Below are 19,110 nucleotides of genomic sequence, written 5' to 3'. Positions count from 1 at the left end.
TAATTTCATTTCAGGCAGCAGGCTCCTCTCACTGGCCCATTATGCTATTGATTACCTCTGAATTCAATTTCTCTTTTCAATGTAAACTTTAATCTATTCGCAAGCCAACAATTCATCTCCCAAGGGGCTATTTGAGAGTAAGTAACCATTTAATATGACGCTGGCTGAAGATTCACTGGCTTTAATGAATTGTGTAAATCACTCAGCTTTTAAAGGAACTGATGTCTCGCAGTTCACGACCCAAATCTGGGCCTGGTTAAATACAGCCTTTTATAGCAAGCTAAGTGTTTACTGACAGTCATCTCCGACTGTGTAATCACCGGCTTTGCTCTTTTCTGTATGAAGGCGAATTAAACAGCTCTTTTCTAATTGAGCTGGCAATGACAAAATTACATTTTAATTGCGACTTAATCGTCATATTGCACTACCAGCATGCTGAAATGAGAGTACATAGCTACACCACTTTACCACCATGAAACTGAATTTTATAAAACCACTTGACTCAACAAGATAATCACTAGGTTGTTCTCCTTAACCACATACCAATTTGTAGCATCTTGGTCATGACCAGTTGTAACCACTGACCTGAAGCAAACACACCATTCAAACAACAGGAGGAGGAAACGGTTACTGAGTCAATGTAATGTGAGGCGGGACAATGTTTTAAACGCAAAATGAAGACAGTACTGAAATGATCAAGCAATACTATTTTATTATATGTAATTCAAATTTGATTTTATTATTTTTGACTAAACAACTACAAAGTGCAAACTCTAAAATAGTATCTAACAAAAACATATACAAGATATAAACAATGTGAATAAATACATAGCTATATAATAGTCCACACATACACAGGTAACTTTGTAAGCACCCTTTTTACTATGCGTTTTGGATTTTAGGTCAATGAAAATTGACCTTTAGGAAAACTATGTTTTCAGTGTTGTCATGTAGATAGGGAAAAGAGAGGTTTGGGCTTGTAGTGTCCAAGTGTGCGTTAATCTCCTTTGTTCCAAATGAGGCGACATTTTGCAAAAAGGCAGATGTGCTGGTAATAACCTTGCTAACAGGACTTTTAAGATGCTTAAACATTAATTTGCAGTTACCATTCCACTAGATTGAGCCTTTGCAGCTAGGTAGCCTGCTAGTAATAGCTTTTTTTCAGGCTTTTGATTTGCTAATATAATCATCTTCTTTTCGTGAAGGGCCAACCAGGCTTTAGGGTTACGGTTATATCGCCCCCTGCTGGCTGGCATGTTTAGGTCAATGCTACAATGTGGTTTTGCATCCTATTGTTTTCTGTTATTTTAAAAAAAATAATGCTTAGAACGAAGGAAAGACAAACCCTGTTTAGAAAAACACCTGTGTATTTATTAATACGATAATAATATTAATGCTATTGCAAGTGTAAGTGATATGCTTTTAAAGCAGCCCAAGAGAGAAAGTTGACATTACACTGGAGAGATAATGCAGAAAAATGGAGGCAATAAACTTTTGTCCCACGTTTCTTGGTGTTAGTCATTATCATTGCCAGTACATGACATGTTATATTTAAACTTTATTGTTATTTCCTGACAAGAGCTGAGGTAGACATAAAACCACTATCATCAAAGTGCTGTAAGAGTACCTAATTGCAACAGTGCAATTACAAAAAAAATCAATAGTTTGATTAAGGCACAATAATTACTGAAAACATTTGTGTCTCCTCTCAGGCTCTCCTCATCTTTTCAAGCATTTTCCAGAGAATAAAAAGACCTTAGTCCTACCAAACAATGTTTGCCTTAAAATATTAATTTAAGCCACCAATAATTTATTGCACCAGGATAAACACTTCCACTATCTTCACTCATTTGAGCACCAGTGCAGGATTGAAACTACCCAAGAGGCCAGAACACACATACATCAACATAGCAGAGTGTAATCAATAAACAGCCATGAAGTAATATGCTGTCAATAAAAGGCACACCCTGCCCCGGATACTTGCCTCGTTCCTGCTCCACACACAAGGACTATGCCAATCAAATGCAGCACATACTACACTCGGCCTGCTGGGAGTCTAAAGACATTTTAATATACAGGGAGGAGTCCAAGTGTATCAGGTAAAAGATTTGGTCAGCGATGGCGAGCATGAGGGCCACGATGACTCTCCAAACTGTCAAAGAGACGTCTCAAAGATGACACTGATGTCCTTGGCACAGCACATGTCTGTCACTCGCTTTTTGTTCATGTAAACCTGGAAGTGCATCAGGGAAGCAGTGTCACAGAACACAAGCACACAGCTCAATCTAAGCCACGATCTGTTAGGTGGTGATTTATGACAGATACAGTCGGAGCTGGGTGAAGGGATTTGTCACTCGCTGAAGCATGCAAAAGTGGCTTATTTAGCCCTGTGAAATTCATGGGGGGGAATATCAGAGATAATCACTGAATTTATTTCTTTAATTTGAGTTAATTTTTACCAGCATGTTCGCTTTAAGTGTCTTGATTTCTTAATATATAGAGTTTCTGACAGACCAGCGGTTTCAATAAGAGAAAGTTTGAGGAAAAAAGAAGTAAAATGAAAACAGGTTGGCCTCAGCATGAGATATACGGTCTACTCTTGGATTCTCTTTCAACACCGACAAAAGGAGCCAGAGGTTGATATCAGATTATTGAATGTATTTAAACCTTGACTGACAACTATAGAAACTTGACACACAACATGTGGACCATCTCAGTATTTAATAAGTGGTGCTAGGCAGTTATGGATGCTGCAGTAATCTGATCTAAGGAGAGCACCCTACAATAAAGAAAGGAAAACGTAAGGGCTTGAACAATGTCACTAGCAATCCGCCAGTGTGCAGGGTAAGATGATACCAAATAATACCACAGTGTGCTGAGTCTTTGAAATCAGTATTTTACTCATTTCACTCCTCTGGCGGAGAAGATACAGTTCCGCTGATAAATTTGTGCGAGGGACAGAGAGAAAATGAAATGATGCCTACTTTTTTCTTATTTCACAAAGACCTGTTTGAAGTTGCAATATGGTATCTGTAGTCCCAGACAGATGCACATAAAATGGAATTGAACAATGAATAGCCGGCTCTTATCTGTTCAGTGTCTGAAGGGGAAATACATCACAAATGAATTTCACAGGGAAAAAATATGGACATTCTCTATTACAGTAATCCCCATAGAAAGTTTATCCCAAATCGCGATGAAGTTAAACCCAATATTTCCAAATAGATATAGCGCAAAGAAAGCTGCTTTTCTTGAATCATCTCCAAAATGATCTCAAAATTACATTATGAGAAAAAAGATTATACGGAGACTTGCTTTGATAAAATCAGTGGATTTTAATCTACAAAGGGGACAATTTCTCTCTTGAAATTAATGTTATGGAGTTGCAATGCTCCAAGTAGGCACTTTAAATTAAAATGGTAATCAAGTGTCTTTGCATTGTCAGGGTAATGCACATCTTCTCTTGCTTAACTGTATAATTTTGGAGGTGAGCAATGAAGTCTGGAGTTAAAGGGAGAGTCTGGGATTAGTGTGCCACCGATGGCTGGACAGCCCCGTCCTGGGACAAGGGTGGGTGTGGTTACCTGTTTGGCTGTGTGCAGCAGTGAGGCGGCCTCGGCTCTGCCTGTCTGTTGGACCATCTGGTTAAAGAGCCCTTCCTGATTCTGGAGCAGCACATATGGCTCGTCATACTCCTGGATCCTGCCAGCATCTAGAACCTGCAATCACACATACAATGCTGGGCGTGAGTACGTGTCACTGCCTGTATACTTTACTTTGGGGGAAACTGACATTTCAGCTGTTTTCGCTGCTGAGTGATGCATGCAGACAGTGCAAGATGAATGGAGAAATGGTAGTTCTCTGCACATAGGAACCATCCATTTGATGTGACTCATGTAACAGCAAACACGAGTGCCTGTTTGTGCTCGACAGGGCCACAAGGACAATGAGGGTAGGCTGTTAGCAGTGTGAAAGTCCAGCACGCTGACTGTGACAGACTGAAGATCAGTGATTTATCCAAGTGTTTATCCTGGCATTTCAGAGGCTCAGGGGTGGTCCTCAGTCAAATCCAACAATCACACCTTTAAGACACTCTAGAAAATTACCATCATTTCTGTGTCATCACATGCCATGTAAACCACACAAAGAATAGTGCCAATTCAAGCAGTTTGGAAAAGACTACAATTATATCACAGACAAATTTTAACAAGCTCGATCCCCTTATAGCAGTAATGAGCAGTATGTTATCCCTAAAGCCCAGTTTCATGGAGTGTTTAGCATGAAAGGGAGACTTCTGCTGCTGCTGTCATGATCAACAGGATACTAGGAGATGGAGTTTGTTTCTTGGAAAACATTCTGAGTCTAAACATGGCACAGCTTAAGATTTGAACAAGGCAATTCAGGTGGGCCCAGATTTAGTTCTCCTGGTGTGTGTGCGCCACAATATGGGGGCATTTAACACAAGTGTAGGTGTTAAACATCCCCCGCTGTGTGATATTTGGCTTTTCTCAGCAACTCTCTCAGTGACCGAGCAGCAACCAGGTCGTGCCCTGTCCTCCATAGACGCTCAACAAACGCTGCCACAAATGGCACTAATTGGCACCTCTGCAGGCAGTAGCAGGAAAGGGCCAAAGATCAAGTGGCCCGGGCGCATGCTCAATGGGGGGAATGCTGTGAAGGAGAACTCAGGCCAGCTGTTGCAAAATAGAGCAAGTGAATTAAAACTGCAGACTGTGTAGCGGGATCCTTGCTAGCAAAGGAAGAGTCTCAGGTGTGTTTGATGTACTGCAGTGAAAGTGAATATGTTTCTGCAGACTACTTCCCATTATACCAGATATTCTGCACACAATGGGAGATCAATTTATTATAGTTGATATGACAGAACAAGCTTGTGGAGGGATATCACAAAATGTTCTTCAAACTTCTAGCTGGTTACTGGTTACCTATTTTTCTGTTTGTTAACTACTGATTACAGAATGATAATGAGAAAAGTCATTAAGAAACTGACATGCTGGACAATGGAAATTTACTACATTCTTACTTACCAGTATTCTGTCACAGTCAATGATAGTGTTGAGCCTGTGAGCAATAGTGAGGACTGTACACTCTTGAAACTTGTCCCGAATAGTCTGCTGGATGAGGCTGTCAGTTCTAAAAGAAGCAGGGAACACAACACCTCAGCACAAAAAACTCTCTTCCTATAGACCCTTGGGCAGGGATTTTTACTTAACACTGAACAATGGCTCAGCAGTGAGGTATGTGCAGTAGAAGGCATGAAAAACAAAGGATAGCAGAGCTCCTTAAGTTAACAGTCAGGTTCAGTTTATTTTAACTTTTATAATTGTTTTGTTTTATTAGATATTTACTACTATGTATATACAGTATACTATACTTTGATTCCAAACTGTTTCCGTCAACTTTTGCTTTTTAAAATCATACTAATAGTGTAATTGTAAATCATTCGTTTTTTTATTATTTATTGTCTGTTTACTGCAGTGACAATTGCAAGTGATCTGCTCTAATGTGCCAATCACACAATTTGAAGAAATATACTCTGTTTCCAACCAAGCAGTGTGCATTATAATTAATAACACATTCATCACATGGATGCTACTGATTTTGCAGTATGTATGTATCTGTATTTGCAGAGTTCCTTGAACAGAAGCCTTGTTTTAGGAATACTTTTCTAGTGGTGCTATAGTTTTATTGAACTAGTTTACAGTAAACTTGCTACATGTCTAAAGGACTGTTCAAACATTGATGTAAAATGTTTTACTTGAGTGTCCCCTGACCTTGGGTCCACATTGGCTGTGGCCTCATCAATAACGAGGATGCGGTTTTTCCGGAGGATAGCCCTGGCCAGACACACCAGCTGCCTCTGGCCCATGCTGAAGTTAGACCCGGACTCAGTCAACATCGTATCCAGCTTATTGGGCAGGTCTTCCACCATGGCCTTCATCTGCACCTGCAGAGAGGGAGAGCAGAGCCCCAACCCTTCATTACCCCTTCATAAAGGCTTCCTGTGGGGATGTCTTTAAAGAGCTATCCAAACACACCCATTAACCGCCTGGCACAATGCAGGGCCAGGTCCACTGATGACCTTGGCCAGTGCTCTCTTGTGGCCAGCCTCTAGCTTTAATCCAGGCCACCAAACCCATTCAGAGGCAGGACCAGGAGCTGAAGCCCTTCACTGTGGGGGGAGCCTTCATCCTGGTTGGCCTGACTGCCCAAACACATCTCCCCCAGCACTTTCAATGGTTCCCAGTTACAAGCCGCACATTGAGCTGGGCCCCATGGCCCTAATGGGATTTCCCCCCATGACTTGTGGCGAGCAGGGAGGCTGAATGGTAGCATTGTACAGGGGGACAGAGGGATCCCCCCCTGGGCCGGCGAGGGGGAATCATTCAGAGCCACGCTGGAGTACCTCTTGGAGTGCATTCCACAGGTCCTCATCTGTGTGCTGCCTGAAAGGGTCCAGATTCTTCCTCATGGTGCCCGTAAAGAGAACTGGGTCCTGTGGATAGATGGATATAGAAAGAGAAGGCCGTGGCCAGTTAAGATAATGACAAGGGGAAGATGTATGAAAGGGTTAAGACAAGCTTTATAGAGCTCCGCTAAGCAATGTTTGAGGGGAAGATGTTCACAAAGGGCTTGCTCCACTCAGGAGCTCTATTCAATGCTCTGGCCAACTATGCTTCAATAAGTTGATCTTTTTACTTAGAAAACCAGAGCTTATGCACTGGTGTTGGTGGATAATAAGTGTGCAACATTGTCTGAATATACAGTATAAAATGGCACAAAAAGTGCCATCTAGTCACTGTTACAATAGAAAGACTGTCATACAGTAGCTGTATTATTAATGATAATCTCAAAATGTCGGCCAAAGGGAACAGCTTTACTCTTTCAAACGCATAAGCGTCTGTCACGAGGGGTTATCGCATCAGTTGACTACCCTCACGAAAGGACATGCTCAGATCTCAGACAGCTAGGATGTCCAATATATGTATTTATGGTGAGCCACACACCTGTATCGAGATTCAGCCGCAGAGTCATCTTTAAGCGAACAAATAAAGCTCTTTATGACAGTGCAGATGAACGGGCCCACAAGTCTACAGGCACTGTATCAACATGCCACTCTGTTTGCGGTAGACCTGATAAACAGGAGCCAGCCAGCATTGCCTTGTGTCATGTCAGATATTTATTCCTAAATACTGCTCCAGTGTTGAGGTGTTTTAGTGAACACATGCTAGCATTCTCCCAGGGCATCATAAAAAGACCTTATTGCTTCTCAAGGAGCAGAGTTGCTGTAGATAAGCTTTTCATGTGGCTTTTTTTCTTCTTTATCAGTGAACAAATACAGCTGCACTTTCCTTTGAAACATAATACTGAATGTATGACCCTTAAATAGTTATCATGACCATTTGAAAAAAGCTTTAATGAGATGTGACTATGAGAGTCTATTAAAGCAATAGAGGTGACGCAGAGCAGCAAGCAACTGTCCCATGACAAAAAACTGATAGACTACCTCATTACAGTAAAAGCAGATGTGATAAATCCAGTTTACACAAGATAGGAATCTAACCTCAAATCAAGATAGGAGTTGTTCACCTAGCAACTGTGAGATTAGACCAGGAGCAAGAATAAAGTACACAATGGTTCTAAAAGGCTGAGTGTCCTGTGTTAAGGTAACAGCACTTCCTGTATAATTGTGCCTCACTATCCATGCCTTCATCTCTGCTCTCTTAGGTCAGATTCACAGCCAGTGCTGTGACAGACAGCATGCACTCAGGTATGTAAGCACACATATGTATGCAGTGTGCATACATGCCCCTCAAATACATAAACATGTCTAAACAAACCTCCATGTAGGTCAGAAGACTCTGGACCAACTGCTCAATTGTCATCCAGAAAAAATAAAAGCTTTCAGGACTTCATCCCTGCTACCTGTGCCTTAGAAAATGTTCCACCTCTTTACGTCGAATGAGCTTTTCCTTCTGTCACCAAAATACTGCCTTGTCATTAAGCCAGCTGAAGTCCCAATTCAAACTAGTTTTGTGAGACACTTTAATTGAGGAGTCAATGTTAGGTCGGAAAAACTGCTTTCAAGCACAGCTTTCCATAGACCGATTATGTGCTCCACCAATTCTAAGCTCTCTGTTTGCCACAGAATTCATTTTTACTAAGTCATTCCTGAGAATTCAATACAAACTGAAATGGATCCTTTTTTTAATGCCATATGCTAATAAAGGATTATCATAATCAAATCTGTGGGTGGCATATAATGAAACCCCTCACTGGCAATGTATAGTATACATATCACACTCAAAATTCCACACGAAAGGTGAGGCAAATAGAAATTTATATCAAGATTTTTTTCCATGTGAAAGGCTGACTGAATATCACTTTATCTCTGACGTCTAGGAGGAGAATAAAAAGGCTTTCAGATGGATTTGTGTAAATCCAAGACACTTCTCTCTATGTAGGTTTGTAAAACTAAGAGCATGATATCGAGAAACTCTACTGGTAGGACTTTATATTATGAAACACCATCCAGTATGTGATACAGATGGGCATGCAGTTAAAGTTCTTTCTCGTAACCTGCCACTTGTGCAAGTGTCTCCCTCTAGGAGAGGCAGAGAGAATAAACAAAAATCACATCAAACACACATCACATCCATCTCAAACTAGTTTGGACGAGTAAAACTTTATCTTAAGTAGTAGCAATGCCAGAAACCTATCAAATCCACAGAAAAGCATTAATGAAACTGTTTATGGGCATCTTGGCTGCACCCTAAAAATGTTTGAGACTTGGGCTAAGTGACGATGTACAAGGGGACTGACTGTGAGGATGGGGGAGACTTCTTCTAAGCAGCTTTCCCATGTTTGGGGGGTAGAGGGCTAATCCTCTGTCAGGGATGGGGAACTGCTCTCTTCACAGTACAGGCCGTGGGAGTCTTCTCCCCTCCCTCCACTCTGCTGACACTCACCCGCAGGCTGGCATTTTCTTAATGCCGTATCAGTTTCAACAAGCGGAAATAAAGTTAAACTGTCTCAAGGCATCCGTTTGTCTCACTTTCAGAAATCCCCTGAGAGTCGACAGTAAATTTCCTCACTTGTTTTAGCTTTTAAAAAGCCAGGCGTATTAAAAAGAAAAGGGGCCAAAGCATCAAGGTGTCTAATACTAGTGTTTATGATGATATCTAATATATTATTAGATTCAGGTTACTGTATCCAGTTTCACGTGCCTACAAAACAACAGCCGAAACAGAGGCAATTTAAAAACAGTACCTGTGGGATGATGGACATTTTCTGGCGCAGGGTGTGCAGACCAATCTCCGAAATCAGAAAACCATCAATCATTATTCGTCCCTCAGGTTCTGCCAACCGGAACAAGGCAGATATCAGGGAGCTTTTACCAGCACCAGTGCGTCCAACGATGCCAACCTATAGCGGAGAAATGAGACCTATTTTTGGATCTGTAAAGAATTCCCCAAATTCACAGAAAAAAATATATATATTCATGCTCTTTCAGGCAATTAATCATACTTGTGCTTATTGTGTCATGTCACAGAGGGAATATGTCATATGGCTACATATGGCTCTAGTACAACAGAACATTTCCTTGTATCGCGTGGGGATGTGTGGAGTGTGTGGAGTGTGTAAGAAGATTGATGGAAAACATATTATACAACAAGCAGGTATACCAAATCACTTTTTTGACAGTAGTCACATGACTTTGGCAGTTAGCGGAGAAAATCCTAGATTTTAAAAAGAAGATCTTTAAGCCTCTGTTGAACATTTATTAGTAATGCTTCCAAACTAAACATATTTTCCTATCTTGGTTGTATAATTTAAGTTTATTAACCCACCTTGATATCATCAACTGTATATTTTAGTTATGGACCTTTTGCTTATTTATGATTCATGACAGCTTTTAAAGTGTGCTGTATTCTATAAAAGTGCTAATTTCATAGTCCAGCAGTTTCACACAATGTAAACGCCATCATCTGTAAGTTGGAAATGTGTAGTTACTTGTTATAACTCCAGTTCTATTAAACAAGACTCTGTATGATTTATAGGCTTAATCCCCCATCTTTTTGTATGTGTATTTCAGTGTAGTGTACAAGTCACCGAATCAGGATATAAGAGTACATAGGTAGCATTTACACAGACGAAAGTCGGGCATGAAAAAATGCAGCCTTAAACTTGGTTCATCTATTGCCCTGATGTGACGTCATCTGGCAAAACGTTTTGGCTGAACACAAAGCCATCACATGCACATTCCTGGTGGATTACTTTGTACGGTGAACAGCGTATCTCTACAGTTTACCTCAAAGTTCTTGACAAAAGACAACATTTTTGCCACCATGATAACTTTCCAGAATCCCGTCTGTGATTATAAACCACTATGCAGTTGTTGTTTTTTTTTACATTTGAGAAGCATTCAAATTCACAAATCTGTTACTTTCTTAAATTTGATATCATGTCTCGATACCTGAAGCAGTACGCCCACACCAGCACGCACCAATCCCCACCAACACAGCCCTTTGCGTTGTTTTAATGCAAGGCTGATTAAACGTCTACTTAAGAGTCTACTGCTATGCTAGCAGCTCATTTTTTCTCCCTCTTTACCCATTTTGGCAGAGGATTGGAAGGATCAAGCTCGATGATCCAGGATCCAAATGAACTCAAAATATTGTTGGATGTACAGAATGAGGTTTGTCTCAATGTAGCACCTCTTACTGCAGATCTACATCTATAAGCATTACACTTAGGAGAACTAAAATAACACAAGGGAGCACGTCACTGGATGCCTTTACCTGGTCTTTGTAAGAAACATTTCAGAAGAGGAATAAATCTTTCCCCAAACCCCACTGTGACCTGTCAAGAGGATGTTACTGATTTCATTAACTGTGACAGTAACAGTAACCTCTCTCTCTCTTCTGTAGACGCTGCTGCAAAGAGTGCACAGACATGATTGAACTGCTGATAGAATAAGCACCATCCTTGTAAAACATAAACTGGGGTACTGTGGGTGCATGTATTGAAAAGGCTTCATCATAATGCTTAAAAATTCTAGACACATAAATGTCTTGGGATCCTAACAAAGGCAGTCTACCAAGGTGATAGCAGGGGTGACAAAGTTTATGTTTATAATGAACAAAACTTTTCACACTTTGAATGCTATAAAATGGGAAATAGGAGAAAACATTGTTGCAACCACTGACTCACACATGGAACTGTTGAATAGGAGCTACTCACATCGGGTCATCCATTCCCAGCAGAAGTCACTTCATTCTGTGCTAGTCAACAAGCAAGCTCACTGTCTAAATGGTTACATGTATTCAGTACATGTATTTCAGTATTTTTTTTTTTGTCCTGACTGCAAAGTTCTTTGTATCTTTGCTTTGAAAAGTGCTATACAAAGAAATATTCGCAGCTGCACGTAAGCTTCTCTTCATAACAAGATGCCCAAGGCTGGGGTGGAAGGAGCATTTTATCATACTGTGAATTTCAGCTGGGCTTACATTGGGTCCTCTCATGCAACAGGGAAAGGCCCTACCTGAAGAACCACCTGCCCCTGTCTGGCCACTCAAGCCAAAATGAGAAGCGGTCAAGAGACTGTTCATTTATGAGAGGAACAAAGTTGCTTGCCCGCTACTCATGAGGGAGCAAGGTCAGGGAGTAGGAGTACGATCCTTGCCCAGCCACATACTAGCTTACACCAACAGTGAGACTTGACCATGTCTCAACTAGTCATGTATTGCCAGACTATACACTATGGTCTTGCAGAGGGGGAAAATGCGTTTCGAAATGTGTTTCTTTATACCAGTTGCAATCGTCATGGATAATGCTGAGACCCGGATGAAGCGACGATGCCCTTGCAAAATAGATAATGGAGATAGTGTAAAGTGAAGCAGATGTCAGGCTTAATACCTGCACTGTTTATCCGGTAAGCCAGACGATATCTCAACAAAAAAAAAAGCCAATGGCTACTACTGAGTATACTTTGGCAAGTACTTCATGCTGACAGCCGTACGGGTCAAAAATAAACTTACTTCTGCCCTTTATGGTCTTTGATTTCATGATCCTGTCCCTTTCTGCTGCTTTGTTCTTCAAACCGAAATGATTCATATTCAAATGAGCTATAGACCCATTTCACAGCAGAAAAAGCACATGCGTAAATAACATGATGACTCCATTCCATGAAGTGTCCCCCGTAAGCCATGTGAGTGAGTGAGCATGCACAATATTAGAGCCCTGGAGCTGGCTCACCTAATTGGGATGCAGTCCTCATTAATGTGATTAATTCTACCTGGTCTAAGACACAATTAGATAGAAAAAGCAAGTATTTATCCCTAAACAACAAAGTAGGTTCTTTGTAGGTTTCTTCCAAAAGGATCTAGGTAGGAATTCCAAAAATGCTGGTTTTCTGAACTGATTCCCCCTTAGTTGAATTATTGCCAAATATAACCAATAGCAGCTACTTGGTTAAGGTTAGGGAAAGACTGTTTCGATGTTCGAAAAGGGAACTCATATTGTCATACTAAATATTCTATTCTTTTCTATAATGACTGCTAGTAGGAGACGAGATGTGAACTCAGAGGCTATGTATACCCGTCTATCCAACTCAAGCTGCGCTCAATGAACACCACACTAGCTCCTGATTGGCAGTGAATGTAAATAGGTAATTTAAAGTTGTCTGAACAAGTGACTAGTAACGGCGCTTCCTCTCAAATACATTTCCAACAGAGTTGACCGTGGATCATGGTCACATTTTCTTTAGCTTTCAGTAACTACACCATAGCAAAAAAAAGATTTTCTCATGGTTCCTTTCCATCTTATTTCAGACAAAAAGAATGTCAAAGTTCATTTCACAAAGCATATTGTGCAGTTACAGTTGATAACATAAAGAAATGTAAAAGCGAGTCTGTGCAACAGTGATCTTGAGTCTTCTACTAAGCTATTTCTCTAAACAACGGGAGGTCAACTGTGGTTTTGCAGTGAGATTTTTTTATATACATGATTATGTACAGTATGTGACTGTAGCGAGGGCCAAATTGAATGGATCCTGTACTATAGGTTGTAGGTTTCCTTGTGAAAGGGTGTCAGAGGAACTGTCAGGATGCACAAAGCCTTTCACCCCCATGGCATGTGGCAGAGATCCCTCCCATGGGCTGTCAGAGCCAGGGCCTCAGCACTTATCAACCCATCCATTGTGAAATCAGCCGCCCTGGCCAACCATAGCCATGCAAAATACACCCCCTGCATTAAACACAATTTCAATCATCCTCAACCATCTCCCTCTGCTTCCCTCTCTCTCCTCCCTCACCCTCTCCCCTGGCCTCTCCTCTCTTATAGTGAATAAACAGTTGTCACCGTCAGGTAGCTCAAAATGCAAATTGGGAACAAATGGATCCACTTGAACAGTCTTAATTACATGATATGTATTCCATGAATCACAAATGGTATAGTCCTGAAGATTCAGCAGTACAATATGGTGTCCCTTTAATAATTGATTTGAAAATAATGCCACATAAAAAGAATCACATCACGCCTTCTACACTCGCTGCATATCAACCTAAGTCACAGGCTGTGCACACCAGTAAGCATGCACAGGTGGGAATAAAGACAAGAACCTTTTCTCTGGATGTGAAGACGACTGTCAGGTTCTTTAGGACCAAACGCTCACTGGCACTGTAAGAGAAGTTGACTCTGTCAAAGGTGATGGAGCCTGCCTTGGGCCAATCAGGCGGAGGCTTTTTGTCCGTCTCCCAGGGTGCTTCACTCTCCAGCTCTGCATACTCAACTACTCTTTCCACTGATGTCATCTACAACAGATAAGGCACACAGAACATGTAGAAGTATACAATACTACTTCTAATGATGTGAAGACAGAGTTTTGATTTACACATTTTGCTCTTTTGATCACTTGAACAATACAAAATGTCAGTACATCAGCTTCAGTGAACTTTGAACAAATGAAAACAACTTGTGTTTCTAATTTAACCACCACAGAGAGAATCAAATTTAACCACTGACATAGTAGTGTAAAGAAGTACTTCAGTAATTTAGTAGGCTATTGCACTTCCATATAGTGCCCAACATTATTTCTCCTCATCTTGGCCCATAGGCCTCTGTTAAACCACATGCAAATTATCTTGGGAGTTATATTCGATTAAGGATTGAAGTTTGACAAAAAAATCAATCAGGCAGTAAAATTAAGCTTCATGCATCTTCTCTAAACTCAGATAAATTCTCTGTACTCCTGACCTGGATAAAGCCTCCATATCCTCACACCTTAATTATTGCAACTCATTATATTTTGGTATCATACTGCCTTTTTTATCCCGTCTCGAAAGAATTTAAAATGCAGCAAAGAGGTCAGAAAAGAGGGAGCATATCAGTACACTGGCTGCTGCTAGCTGCAGAATTGATTTTAAAATCCTGATGTTTGTTTTTAAGGTGTTGTGCTGTGTACTGTGTTATCTTAAGTGCTATATAAATAAAGTTGATTTGATAAAGTAGGGAGGCCACAGACAGATTTAAAAAAAGGAGTGGCCCAAATTGAAGCAGAGCAGGCTGAGATATGTTGACTTTTAGTTTATAGAATGAGTCCAAAAAATACTGGATCCTACATTTCCCGCAATGCAATGCAATGCAATGCAATGCAATGCAATGCAGCAATTAGTTTTATAAAGTTTATACATAACTTTATTTTCTCTTCAGTTTGTTCAGTTCAGTTAGTTGACCTCATGCACATTGCACACACCACAGCTAATTGTTGTTTATTTAATATTGTTGGCAGTAGTAGTAGTTAGCTTTTGCACAGTCACACGCTAGTTTGTCTTTAGATAACTTTGTCTCAAGTCATTCTGATTTCTAATTCTTCGAGTTACCAGTGATGAGAGTGCTGCTGCTGGAGGGACGTCTTGTCAGGCTGGACCAAAAGATGAGCCCCTTAAAAAAAAGAGCTCTCAAATACAGGAAGAGCCCATCAAAATGTACCAAATGTCCAACACATAATGGGGGTGTTGAGATTCTAGTTTAGATATTTATTTATTTTCTTTATAGTACATTAGTTTGTTGATGCTGTTTGGATTAATTGCTAAATGTTTCATACTGATAGACTAATTGTTCTGTTTTGTTTTATTTGTAGTTAACATGTTAGTGCTTGTTTTTGGTTTACCCCTTTGTTTCAATCAGCCTGGTCTGATCAGCCATTATATATGTTCTCCTTTTTGTTCAGTTTATGTTACGTTATTATAGCCTGTGAAAGTTCTGTTTAGTTGACCTATTTTATGGCCCCAGAATTTTGTTACATATTTCTTAAATTGTTTTTCTTCATTTTTTTTAGCATATAGATCAAAATAAACTGTGGTTAAGTTTTCAAATGTACATGTTCTCACCATGTTTTCTATCTCTGCACTTTGCCTGACACCCCACTGGAACATGCCTGTTAGAGTCACTGCATAAGACAGAGCCAGACCAACTGCACCTGATTCCAGACCTGTAATATCAGGAAAAAAAAGTTACACAGTCGTGAGATCATCATAATCCTCATCATCAACATCATCATCATGGTCTCACTAATAGTCTCACATGTCAATAATGTGTCACATGTCTTATTTAAAGGCCATACAGTACCATCTCTGAGGTAAAGGCATCCAAAAGCAATGATTGTTACAAAAATGGAGCAAATCCCATCAAGACGCACAGCAAACCAGCGAGAAGTGGTCAGGAATAAAAACCAGGCCTCTGTTAACAAACACACAGATTATATATAATACATGTAATATCCACACCTTCTAAATATTGCTGAGATAAAAAAACAACAAAAAAAACACGGACATAAAGTAAGAAACTTAGTCTGAATGGCTTTGAATGGCCATGATAAAAAAAAGTTCATATCCTTAACTAAAACAAAATGTGGTATTCTCACCTGAGTGGAGATCTTGGCATTCATCAAACATTTGTTGAAACCTCTGCTGAACCCTGAAGGCACGGATGGTGCTCAGGCCTTGGAGAGAGGAAGAAAGGTGGGAGAATACAGGACTCCGAGCTAAAGGAAAACACAAAGACACACCACATTTGTTGGCAAAGCTGCATTTGTAAAATCAGCTATCCATGCTATAATGACATTCAACACTAAAACATTCCTTACTCTAAACTAAGGACGGTTTGAAGAATTTAAATCAACCATCATTTTTAAAATGTAGAGAGTCAGTCATGAGGTTTTCTTCTAGATATTTTGACTTTGAGAAGGCGTGGGCAAAGAAAATGTGATTTGGTAATCTATAGTGAAATACTGCGTCATTCAAATTCAATACACCCCTGATGCAAAAGAGTTTTGACTTAAGGAAAGGTTACAATTGAGTGGTCTTTTGTTTCCATTTGTAAGGCTTACAAAACCAAAGACAAAACCTAAATGTTTCCTCTGAGCTTTTTAATAGAACTTTTGTTCTTTAAGATGATGGAACCTGTTGGCCAATGTGCATTTGGGCTCTCAGCCCAGAATAAAATAGATGAACTGAAGCCTGCAATGGCCTAGTCATGCCCACTTGGCATTTTTCCCATTGTATGTGATGTCATGAACTCCCGTCTCTTGAGGAAACTGCGTGTGGCCGAGGCAAAGGCCACCGCCACCTTTAGCCTTTATGCTAATGACCATGGCTTTCTTCAATGGTCTATTAGCATTCCTGTGGTCTACTTTTGTCTCTTACCACAAATGGACATGCCCACCCCACCACCCAAAAAAAAAAGAAAATGTACTGGTAGACTCTAGACGCTTTATGTCTCTGGAGGTCTGCAGGAAGTAGCATCGCAGAAACAGGAAGACAGCAAGAAGGGGTGCAACGGGAATAAGGATCCATGGGATGATGATAGCAGCTACTGCAATGACTCCGACGACTTGGAGGAAGACCTGGGACAGAAAGAAAAAATAGAAAGGAGAACATACTAATCAAACAGCAACAGAGTCAAAAGCTCCATTGCTGCTGTGTGGGCTACCACCGGGGCAGTGAGGCCTATTTCTTAAGGCTTAACAAAAGAAACTCTTTCATTTGTATTTGTGTGAGACCATCACTGACATACAGTAAGGTAACAGCAGGTTGTGGGACTGAGGTTATGCGACTCAGTGTGAAAGGAAAACGACCACAGTGCTAATTCTCACTTAGTAGCAGGTGAGAATTTAGCACTTGGCCACTGCAGCTCATATCCCTGGCTCCCTTGGGCTTTCCCTTCAACACTTCTGGCCTGTAAGGCTCCCTGGCAGAGCAGCCAGCCAACAGGCATGGCCACAGTGACTGGCAGAGGCCTCTGGGAACCACACTGTGGGTGTCTGATACATCGCACTCAAACCACACAGCCCTCAACAACACAGTGACTCATCACCCGTGTTAATGGCTCTGTGACACATCAAGAACAGGATACCAGAGCTACCTAAACAGGATTGGAGGCAATGAGTCTGATGACACCAAAGCACCTACACCTGCACTGCATTTAGAAAGTGAAGTAAGAATTTTGATTAAGTAGCATTATTATTAAATAAAAGGCTTTTACTATAGCCAATCTGTGGTGCAAATGATCAAAGACTCCAGTATTGAAATTTACTTACTGTACTAAACTTAAATGTTTCCATTTTATGGAATTTTATACTTTTATTTCACTACATTTCAGCAGCTAATATTGCACTTTTACTTCTAAACTTTTAATTAAGTAGAGTGTGGTGTGTGTAAACAGTGATATTTCCATGTTTTGTTTTGTTTTTTATTACAGAGCAGGTTGAGGTGCTATATAGACTTAGACTTTTGTTTATTGATCGCTTTGGGATGACTCCCGCAAGGAAATTGGATTTCCAGCAGCTTACAAAACACTTATTATATATAAAAATACAGTATAAGATAAACAATAAACTCTTATCTTAAAATAGAAAGTGGACAATAGACAGTAAACAATAAACTCTAGGATAAATATATAAAGTAAACGATAGACAGTAAAGAATACATTTTTAGCTAAATATATAAAGTAGAGATAAGAATACAAGTAAAGTAAAATTCACGGAAAATTAAATCAAATAAGACAAATGTAGGTTAATGTGTATAAATACTATTAACGCTCAATTCACAGAGAAATGCACAGCCTGTATTTAGAAACTGCCCCTTTAACTTTACTTAACTTAACTTTACCCTTTACTGTCGGGACTTCCATACAGTAGTGATGTCAGGACTATCCTATAATGTGTATAGCTAGAAAGTATTGTTAATGTCATTCTCTGGCTGCAATGATGGGGCAGAGAGCGCAGATGCAGAAGACCCTTTATACTTGTACTCAACTACACTTCAGAGGGCAATGTTGTAGGCTACGTTTTAATTCACAACATTTTTTTGCTTTTTATTTATCAGACAAGGATTTTTATTAAAAAACATACGGATGTGCTTATGAAATACAATACATAGTTAAAAATTAAAGCAGTGGTTCTGAACCTTTTTGGTTTGTGACACCTGACAAAAAAAAAGCAGATGTCATGTTTCATGTGTCTGTGTGGGTCCCAAAAAAGAGGAGAGACCCTCTAAAAAAAGGGGTTTCATTTAAATAATAGTTTGAGGTTTACAAAAAAATGTCCCAAAAAATCAGTAAAAATGTATGTAAAAGAACTAGGATTTGAGGTGCACACCTCCTAGGCTGGGAACTACTGGATTATGATACCTAATATAGGCAAAACGAGCAGTAGAAGTACATTTTGCAAAAAATATTTCTATGTTTTTACTTGAGTTGGATTTTGAATGCAAGGCATTTAATGGAGTGTGTTTACTGTGTGATATTGATACTTTTACCTACGTGTGTAAATGATGTGAATACTTCTTCCACCACTGAATAACTGAAGGACCGTTTCTTCCTAACTGAAAGGTATGCTGTGTTACATATTTCATATTCAGTTGATAGATGATAAAACTGAAACCTCACACCCTGAAATTAGACACATCCTCAGAGATGAATCCTAAAACGTGGAGATTAGGATCGTACTGTTACCTTCAGTGGTCTCAGACTAGCCCAGAGGGATGAAAATTTAATTTAGCACCTTAATTACGGATGTTATCTGCCACTTAA

The 19,110-nt window shown here is 40.0% G+C and overlaps 1 protein-coding gene across 1 annotated transcript in view; it reads right to left on the bottom strand.

Annotated features, from left to right (window-relative positions):
• Positions 1–1,722: 1,722 nt before the first annotated feature.
• Positions 1,723–19,110, bottom strand: part of LOC310953093 (ATP-binding cassette sub-family C member 4-like) — a gene marked incomplete at its 5' end in the record, with an annotated part of 38,836 nt that continues 21,448 nt past the window's right edge. The window contains 11 exon segments of the mRNA XM_083922014.1: positions 1,723–2,233; positions 3,585–3,719; positions 5,046–5,151; positions 5,793–5,965; positions 6,425–6,514; positions 9,289–9,444; positions 13,641–13,832; positions 15,411–15,511; positions 15,649–15,759; positions 15,944–16,063; positions 16,774–16,924. Coding sequence (XP_083778140.1) covers positions 2,156–2,233; positions 3,585–3,719; positions 5,046–5,151; positions 5,793–5,965; positions 6,425–6,514; positions 9,289–9,444; positions 13,641–13,832; positions 15,411–15,511; positions 15,649–15,759; positions 15,944–16,063; positions 16,774–16,924 — 1,413 coding nt within the window. The 3' untranslated portion in view covers positions 1,723–2,155.

The sequence above is a fragment of the Echiichthys vipera genome (assembly GCF_963691815.1).
Source record: "Echiichthys vipera genome assembly, chromosome: 10".
In the NCBI taxonomy this organism is placed as follows: domain Eukaryota; kingdom Metazoa; phylum Chordata; class Actinopteri; order Perciformes; family Trachinidae; genus Echiichthys; species Echiichthys vipera.
Note: the sequence above shows the minus strand (reverse complement) of the source record. Positions and strands in the feature narration are given on the sequence as shown.